Here is a 10,682-nt window from a genome sequence, read left to right as displayed (position 1 = left end):
GTTATAAAAATACATTATACATTGCATACTGTAATTAACAATGAAGCACCTTACACCATATTATTTATATATATATATATAGGCCTATATATGTAGGCCTATATATATAATATATATATAAACTGTTACTGCTGTAGCAGCCGAATTCTTCGTCATTGGCGGAATCAGTTGACAAATATATATTATATCCATATAGCACACAAATAAGTATAAATATATAAGAAAAATAAAAAAATAACCGAGCAGGTGTGCCTACTAGTTATAAAAATACATTATACATTGCATAATTAACAATGAAGCACCTTACACCATGTTAACCATAATCTAGAATGCTTATACACTTCACAAGTATATCTGCAGACTTATCAATTCTGGTCAGACAGTTAAAAACCGACTTTCTCATATATTCACCAAATGACGGTAAGCCAGTGGTGACAAAGAGATCACTAGCACTGCAAAACTTAGGTTTTTTTAGAAACATCCTAAGGTACTTGTTATAGCATACTTTCAGACATTGCATAGTTTTTTTTTTATTATTGTAATCAGACCACAAGTTTGAGCAATACATATTTATGAAGAAACTATTAAATAACACACACTTGGTTTTTTCAGAACAGAGATTAAACCGCCTGCTAAGGACGTTTCCCCTGACACACAAAGAGCTATACTGACGCATTACATCAGCTTTGTCTTTTAAATCATCAGATATAATGTGACCAAGATATATGAATTGTTTCACATACTCAAGGGGTTTGTTCATTAAAGTCGTGATTGACTCCCCCGTGAATTTCCTAACCTTAGGACAAACACACATACATTTAGACTTATTGGCATTAAATAATGTCATGAGACTCAGCATATTCCTCACATATACCAACTAATTGTTGGAGTCCACTCAAGGATGGAGCAACTAGAACCATGTCATCTCAGCATAGCTAAAATGGTTGTATTTTAGGTCTATCATATGACATCCTGCATTACAATTCCCAAGTTTCTTATTTAGACATCATTACATCATTATACATATTGTAAAGGAGGGGTGACATAACCCCACCCTGGCGGACGCCATTTGATACACCATACTCAATTGAACAACGATTTCTCCATCTGACAAGGAATTTCTGAGATGTATACCAATCAAGTAATCTTATAACTTAAAGAGGAGTATCTCTTTCTATTAGCGTTGTAAAGAGGGTCCAGTGATTGAACCTGTCAAATGCTTTACTAGCGTCAAGAAAGTATTCAATGGTTTCCTTTAAAACAAACACACACGTTTCAGTCGAGTGACCACGCTTGTATGCAAACTGATGATCATCACTTTGTAATGATTCACCAGACATATCTATCAGTAAAAACTACAACAATTTGGAGATGACACAAGCTAACGCAATAGGTCTGTAATTGTCTTTATATTTATTTTAAATATTATTATTATTATTATTATTATTTATCTCAGGTTTGCAGGAACAGTACCAGTGTGTCGAATGCTTTTAACGGGTTTTGTCATCGGCACCTAACAACTCTTATTTCATTTTTCAGAACAAGGTAACCTTTTTTTTTGTGAATTAAAACTGTGACTCCATGGAGCAGCGTATAACATGCACCAGAGTATTGCATGCTACAGGCACTGCTGGTGATGTTCAGACTGTTGTAGTATTCATCCCATTCAGTCCTTGCTAACCTTAATAGGGTTTACATGAGACTGTGTCTTAATAACCATTGCATTGTTTTGTTGTAAGAAGTGTTAGGATATGATCCAGTACCGGTATGCTGCCAAAATATCGTAGTACCTAATCTTGAGTCCCCCGGTTGACGAAGCAATTCTTAACTGCAAGATCAGATCAGATCTGAGAGTTTTTGATTTGCTGAGGACAAGGTGACATTATGGAAAGTATTAAGTGCAACGATTTAATATAGGCCTAAATGATGTTGATTATTATTATACAGATATATGTCTAGTAATGGCATGATTGATGTTCAGTACATGCTGTTACACTTAGTATTTGTATGCGATTTTGTATTTTCACTGTAAAAAAAAAAAGACGACAGTGGCAAAACAGGAGGGAACGTTCCCCTCCCTAAATATGCACTTGTCCAACATTGTGAAACCCAAGGAACAACATGTTGTGGCTATGGCAACTAAATGGCCGGAAATGGCATTCACAGTCTTAGGCCTAAATTTGAATATACATTTCCTCTTTTATCTCCATTTTTTTAATTTCCAAAGAAGTAAATCTATGTACTCTTTAAAAATAATATTAATTTAATAAAGTCTAATATTATTATATAGTTATTTAAAAACGATATATGGGCCGTAAAATGCGCCACTGATCCCATTATGTGATATCAGATAAAATAAAATAAAATAAATGACTATTGTATGATATATAAATAAATAACGATGATCTATTTGCAATTTTTTTGTTAAAAACTAATTTTCGGCAGCGGCCATTTTGAAATTCAAAATGGAGGCCCTAGAAGTAAATAAAAAAACTGGCACCCATTTTTTTCTTAATTAGTAAATTTTTTTAGATATTTTTGGACATGTTTGCCAAGAATCTACCCAAAAAATTGAGTTAAAAAATATGACATAAGACAACATACTATACATACGGGTGTGGCATCTTCCAACTTCAGGCAGTGTACAGTAGGCTTATAGTAGGCCTATCAACAATATACTCGTATATTCGTAGTTGAATAATTATCCCAGATAAGCAATGACAATTTTAATATTGAAGATGTGTATAAGAGACAGATCTAATATGGATTTTTGATATATAAATATGTTCAGATTAATATGAGAAAATAATTTATTAAGGCTATTTATAATTTCTTCTTTTTGTATATACAATAATCGGCATGAATACTAATATTTGTTTTAATATTCATGTTATTTTAATATGCAGCTTGTTCACAAAATTTTAATAATACAGAATAAGGATGGCTAATGAATTATTGCAGTAAATTAATGGTTTCGATTTGATGTTTGACATAACTTAATAATGATAATATTAATAATAATAGTAGGCCTGATATTAATAGGCATGCTAATAATAATAATAATAACAATTTACTAGAGTATGACGTAGATAATTTATTGTGTAAAAGATTTATTTTATTGTGGTTATTAATTTTACTAAATAAAAACAATGTTTACTAATAAATATGATGTTTAAAAAATAATAGGCCTACGGTTGATCACATAATTTGCATAAAAATATGAAAAGAATATTAAATTATTTAATAATATAAATTAAAGATTTAATTTGTATTCTTTTTTTTTTTTTTTTGCATAATTAAGCCCACATTATGAAATATTATGTTATATATTATGTTAAATAAATTTGGTTTCGAATAATTTTATTTTTTAATTTACCAATTTGTATATTGTCCTACTAATATTTTATATAACAGCTTATGTAACAAAGTAAAAACTTCCTAGCCCCCTTTACGGGTTCATCGAACGCCGGCGTAGAGGGTTGTTGGAGCGCACAAAACACGCGCTGTATGCATATTCTTCATCAACGCGTCCAGGCTAAAGAGACAAAAAAAAAAAAAAAAGTTGACGAAAAGGTAAAATAAAAAGTGGTTATAGGTCTTACGTCCTAACAAAAGTATGTTCAAAGTAATAACAACATAATTAGTTCTTAGGGTAGCTTTGCAAATTAACTCTAAAAATTATAGACAACAGTTACATGCGAAAAAAGTTTTGTTTACTTATACGATTTTTATATATTGGCACAAGGGCGCTGTATATTTACAGTTCAACAGCATTTCACGAAATTTTGCGGCTATTGTTGATATGGACTATCCTAAAGAATTCCATGAAGTAGCTGAGCGGTTTGCAAGAGCTCAAAGCAAATCAACATTAACAGAATATATTATGTATAAAGGAACCCCAAATTTTGAACAATATTTGCTAGATAAAAATGATTTTATGAGTATTAATTTAAAGTTTAAAGCAAGATCAAATTATTTAGATCTTGAGGGTCGTAGACAATCCTGGTCAAAAAATAACACAGGTCTATGTAAGATTTGTACTTCTAACGAAAAAGAAACAGTAAACCACTTTTTGTTTAATTGTACTTCACTAAACTCTGTCAGAAATTATGTATACTTAAATCTTAAGAACAGCCTCATAGAAAATAAGTTAAATACATATTGGGATATGTTTAATTGTGGATCACAAGAATTAAAACGCCACTTTATGCTTGATAATTTATTCACTGAGAATGAAACATTAGGAGAAATTTTTGATTTTTATTGTAAACAATATTCAATTAAAGCATGGACAACTAGATGTACAATAATATCAGCATTACCTCTCTCAAAATTTAATTAATTAAAGACAAACTAGGTGTATGATGTATAAATGTAATTATTACTATTATTATTATTATTATTATTATTATTATTATTATTATTATTATTATTATTATTATTATTATCGTATTATTATTTATGTAATAGACAGCTTAATTAACTTCATAAAATTATTGTATTGATGTAAGTATGTGTATGTATGTAGAAGTATGTGTACATGAATTTACTTTGCCATCTCCAGTTGCGTTCCTACTGTATAAGGCTGTCTCTTATACACATCTAGATGTGTATAAGAGACAGATATATATATGCATATACATATATATATTTGATAAGCTCTATAATCTAGGTGTTATCATTTGTATTTTGTATTAGAATTTAGAACTTTGCTCTTTTCCCTGTAGTTTAATATGTTATTTGTATTTTTTTGTATTTGTAATGTGGATGCACCACCGAATGATGTGTGCCACCGATATAAAGGTGATCCCATTGAATAAATAAAATAGCTGCATGGAACGTGTGCACGTCCTATTTTAATAAAGAGCGCATTCTAATCACTTAATTTCGCGATTATGTACGCAATGAAACAGGTGGACTCAACGTTGTAAACGTTTCGTTTGTCAACTTTTCTACTCTGAACTTCATCATTATTATGTAACATCACCGGTTACGCTCATCGTGTATGATTTGAAGAATTAAAAGTTACATAACAGCCTATATACTGATTTCATTGGTAGTCGTTTTCTTTTTAAAAGTCGATTATTATCCAACAATTATCAACATAATTATAATTATCGACATCATCATCACTACCATCATCATCATCGCCATCAACATCATCGCCATTAACGTCATCATCCCCACCACTATTAGTACTTCCGTCATCATCATCGCCATTAACATCATCATCCCCACCACTACTAGGCCTATCATCATTACCATCATCATCATCATCATCATCATAATCATAATCATAATCATAATCAATATCATCATAATTAACCACCACCATCGTTATTATTATCACCACCATCATCATCATCATCATCATCATCATCACCATCATCTTGATAATAATAATAATAATAATAATAATAATAATAATAATATTAATACTAATATTAATAATAATAATATTAATACTAATATTAATAATAATAATAATAATAAAAATAATAATCAATATCATTATAACCATGACCATCGTTATTATCATCCTCATCACCATCATCCTTATCATCATAAAGGAATGACGCTTTAAAAAGGAATAATGAATTGTTTTAATACCTCTCCAGGTGGCGTTTTGCATACAAACAATACAGAGTTGAAAGACTACGGAGGAGACTTTAAAATTAATACCAAATGTGAGTACAGTATTGAAAATTTTGCATCGTTAATTCAATAGTTAATTTGGAATTCTGTCACCATTCTATGGTTATTGTTTTTACTAAGTTTGTTAGGTATTGGAGGCATTGACAATTTCCTCGACAGAAGCATGCACTGACATGGCTGCATTCTATTCAACAACAACATACATTCAAAATGACTCACTAAAACTTTTAAAGACCTGAGACTGGCTAAGGACGTTATTTACAGCTTGGGTTTGCTTCCGTTCGTTGCAATACATATTGTAGATTCGTATCTGTTTTTTGAATTGTCTTTATCTGGTGCACAACTTTCAATGATGAATAATTGAAATTTATTATAGCCCGACAAATATATTTTCTATATAATTTTAAAGGACAGCGAAAGTTATCGAGCTAGGCCCATGACATAATCTTAACAATATCGATATTAGTATCTTCATGAATGCATACCTCCATGATGTCAATATCAAATATTGCGGTGGCGGAACCATGAATTCAAAATAGATGGGATCTATGGTGGGACACAAATGGATTTATGATTATGGCACCTCCATGCTCCATGCAATATTCTAGATGCCCGGTAATGGTTAAAATATGAATACAATTTTCTTTCTTTTAATTTTGAATAACTTAGGTGGGACTGGTTGCACACTTCCCCTAGAATCCGGCACTTGCTACACCTGTCAAATTGTATTTTTTTTTTCGAAAATACGGAACAGTTGACCATCTTATATATAATAATGATGATAATAATAATAATATAAATAATAATAATAATAATAATAATAATAATAATAATGTCTATGTGGCTATGTATGTACGATGCACGAATACTCTGTATAAGGTGGACTGCTGGGCCCCAGTAGTATAGTTGCTGTAGGCCTAAATAGCTAAAAATTATTATTTTTTAAATTCAAAAGCAAAAAGCCTTGTTCATGTAGCCCGACTTACATTAACTCATTAATTAATATCAACCACATCGTCGACAAAAAATATCAATTCAAACAAATTCATTTTGATAGCCAGTCCAATAATTGTGTTCAAAAAGCACACGGGCGATCCTGAACTGTAAAATTTCTTCCTATGAAAACCACACATCTTCATCTTCATTGTATGGCATGGCCAGGGATAACGCTGATCCACGACGCCATGGGGTGTAGCTGTATGTTTTATCGTGATTAATCGCAATTAGGTATAACCCCATGGATTTTATTCCAGGACCCTGACTGAGGTGCTAGGCAACCCCTTGTTTTAGACCCCGATCACAATTGTTGAACCCACTGTGGACATATTTCTAATTATTCCTGATTTACGGACATTTTTACTACAAAAATCCTTAAATTGACGCTACCAGCCAAGTGTCTATGTATATATAAGAATATAGCACTGGTATATTATTTAACTGTCTGTTATTTGACAGGAAAACATTTGTCATTCAGTAATTATAAGTTAATAACTTACTTAAGATATGATTATTCAATTATGGAATAAAATTTTTCATCTTTCAGCTCATTGACAGACAGTATCTTTTAATTGGACCTCCTAATGGGCGTTCCTGATGCTCATTAATCTTTAATTTGTTCTTGATCACAATTAATTGTTTATCTTGCTTGTGCATGTTGAGCATGGAATAGATTAAATCAATCAATTAGTCAATTGATATTATACCATGGAAAAAAGTTTTTATATGATTTGTAAGATATAATTGTATTATGCTTATTTTTACTGTATTTATGCATTTTGTATATTCATTTCTATTGAATGGTACACTTTTGCAGTTTAAATTTATTCATGAAAATATAATGCTAAAACTAATTTGTCGACGCTATTGCGATCTACTCGGCCTACTCAATACCATGTATTTAATAATAATCATTCATTCCGTGCATGAAAGCATTGTCCATACATTGCGGATTGAAGGCTGTCTCTTATACACATCTAGATGTGTATAAGAGACAGTGTTGGGGGTGGGGTTCTCTCTATTTTTTTATTTATTTAGGCCTAATATATTTTTAATACTCTGTTTCTAATTTTTTTCTCAATATTTTTTTTATTCCAGTGAGGAATAAGAATCTACAAAATATCAGGAAAGAATGTCCGGACTCGATCGTGAAAGGTCAACAGAACTACCAGTTATTTATAGATTGTCAAAAATGCTGTCACTCATCAAGCTTCCTGCAAAAACTCTGGATATGAAATAAATTAAAATATAGTGTGACTTCTGCAAAATTCTCGCAATTTATGTTACCAATGTGTATTAATTATTGTAGGCTTTATGTTTATAAATATTGTATTATTATTATTACTAATGTTTATCTTAATAACAGAGAAAATAATCCGTGTTGTAAACAATATAGACATGTCAGATAATAATATATATAGAGGATTAAAATCAGGTCAATTGATTTAATGATTTTTGTCGATTGTACATGTAATATATACAGTATACACATATAGCCCAACTCGATTTTAATGCTAAAAAATAAATATCAAAAGGAATTCTGTATTTCTTCTCATCTTATTCAGTGTCTGTCTTTACTGTAATAAATTCAATAGCTAAAATATCTTTATAGGCGTAAACCGAAAGCGAAGAACTGGTTCATCAAAATCCTCTCGAGGACGCCACCAACAAAAAATATAAAACCGGAAATGACGTGGTTGCTAAGCAACAAGCTCATGCATAATCATGAATATTCAGTAACACCTGTTCTAATTAGACTAACAATAAAATCTTTTTGGTCGATTTTGCCAAAACTGAGCTAAAAGTTTTTATTGTTAGTCTAATGAGCACAGGTGTTACTGAATATGCATGAGCTGTAGCCTAGCAACCGACGTCATATCCTGTTTTGTAAAATTCGACAGTACCTTGTAATTTCGTATGTTGTTGGTATTATTCCAGATGATGACATAATTAATGTCGAAATATATTGAATCCCGACACGATGGCGTGCATTTCGATACTTGGAGTATGTATTTTACTATCTTATCTGAGATTAATCAGTGGACCTTTCGGTTTTTGTTGGTATTATGTAAATATATTATTTGGAAATACTAGTGTTTATAAGATATAGTAGCCTATAATAGTGGTATATTCGATTCGAATTGATTATAATGTATTTAATTCGATTATATACTGATTAATATGAAATGTAATTATTATTAATGTAATGACGACAAAGAAAATATACACACATTGAAGTATTATAAATTATAACTTTATTTCTTATATACTCGGAAATGTTACATCAGAACTATTATTATTATTATTATTATTATTATTATTATCATTATTATTATTATTTAAGTTGGTCTCTGTAATATCATTCGAGGATTACAAGAAACATAATTTGCATTCAATTTCGATAATACAGCGGTATAAAACCTAATAAATATTCGCGCGCAATTATTTGCAGAATCAAATCAAATCAAATCAAATTTTATTTTCGGATGAAATATAAATACAAAGAGAGGTGAAAACCTGCCATCCAAGGATTGCCAAAAAGTTTAGGATGAAAACTATCAAGTGACTCTCCAAACAGAATCCACACAAACAAAATCAAGCATAATAAAACTAATACAATAAATGAATAAATGAATAAGAAGACCACATAATTCCGGATATTGATAGTACATTGTGTTCCGGCAATCTAATACACATCTAGTTCCGTTGACAATGATTGTACGTCGACCTCGCATTTCTTGAGAGATCGGCAAACTTGACCTGAGACACTGAAATGAAAGAGATTCAACTTGTGAGAAATACATTCAAAATATTTTCTTTTTGGCATCTGTAAGTAGGCATATTTAAGTATAAACCTCATTAGATTAAAACACTTTTTGCAAACTATGACATTCATGCTTTCATGAGGTACGGTATATGAAACAAATTCAGAGAATAAGATTGATTGTTTGATTAATTCAATATATTATGTAAAGTGTAAAATGTTAATAAAATGCCATTTTAATATGAGTGAGTGCGTACACGCTCCCCACCGCCCATCCCAATTCGAACAAAAGTCCACATTTTTCAGACAGTCGAAAATGTACGTACATCAGGAATTTTAGATGACGCCCCCTCCCCCATTAGGTATGATTATAACATCTTATGTTTCTATAAGAGCATGAGCTTTCTTAATTATATATATTATCATTATAGCATTCTGCAAGACGATTTAGATTCCCTCTACATCATATCCTAATATTGGTTAGTTTATTATTATATCTGATGAAGGGCGATGCCCGAAAACTAATACCCAATCTTGTGTATTATTATATATTTTATTATCAACTACGCCCTTAAGTTATTGTTTAAGCTTTCATATCCACGCTACCCAATCTCATATTTATATTTACTCGTATTTATTTATATCTCTACGTATAGGCCTACCTGATGAAGGGCGATGCCCAAAAACGTTCATGTACTCAATAAATTACTTTTGGCAATACTAAACTCAAGAGTTTTTATTCATATATATGTTTGCCGATGCAGGCTTTAGGCAGACAAGTAATGGGTGATGTTATGTGCTTTGTTATACATATACATATATATATGCCTATATATAGGCCTATCTTATTATATATATATATATATATATATATATATATTATATATTATATATTATATATAGCATATCTAGTACCTACAAAAATGCGGATAAAATATTGAAAACGAGGCCTAGAATGCGGGGAAAATATTAAGCTGTATAAATATATAAGATTTTGAGAACATTAAATGACCAAAGACAAACTTAGAAGAATTCCATATGTATTTATGACAATAGTAAGACTGCAAGGAACCATGACAACGTTGCCTTATCTCGTAGCATAGGGCCTACATGTAATTTTTGAACTGACTACTCACTATTTGTACCTGATGAGTGTGGGCAGCTTTTGACAGATGTCTATACGAAACAAATCTGTAGTAATAAATACCAGTGGAATTCTTCTAAGTTTGTCTACTTTGTATATATATATATATATATATATATATAT

General features: G+C 30.7%; 1 protein-coding gene and 1 long non-coding RNA gene across 2 annotated transcripts in view; one reads left to right on the top strand and one right to left on the bottom strand.

The window, feature by feature from the left end:
* LOC117123626 (deleted in malignant brain tumors 1 protein-like) overlaps positions 1–8,179 on the top strand; it is a 27,332-nt gene extending 19,153 nt beyond the window's left edge. The window contains exons 8-9 of the mRNA XM_033269626.1: positions 5,619–5,687; positions 7,750–8,179. Coding sequence (XP_033125517.1) covers positions 5,619–5,687; positions 7,750–7,886 — 206 coding nt within the window. The 3' untranslated portion in view covers positions 7,887–8,179. The remainder of the gene's footprint in view (positions 1–5,618; positions 5,688–7,749) is intronic.
* A 710-nt stretch (positions 8,180–8,889) lies between these two features.
* The window catches only part of LOC117123554, a 3,276-nt gene continuing 1,483 nt past the window's right edge, over positions 8,890–10,682 (bottom strand). Inside the window, exon 3 of the long non-coding RNA XR_004447862.1 lies at positions 8,890–9,419. This is a non-coding gene — a long non-coding RNA (uncharacterized LOC117123554). The remainder of the gene's footprint in view (positions 9,420–10,682) is intronic.

This window comes from Anneissia japonica, unplaced genomic scaffold (genome assembly GCF_011630105.1).
Source record: "Anneissia japonica isolate Jap-2015-1 unplaced genomic scaffold, ASM1163010v1 scaffold287714_len2871179_cov188, whole genome shotgun sequence".
Classification (NCBI taxonomy): domain Eukaryota; kingdom Metazoa; phylum Echinodermata; class Crinoidea; order Comatulida; family Comatulidae; genus Anneissia; species Anneissia japonica.
The sequence above is the reverse complement of the archived record's forward strand: the minus strand, read 5'-3'. Positions and strand labels throughout refer to the sequence as shown.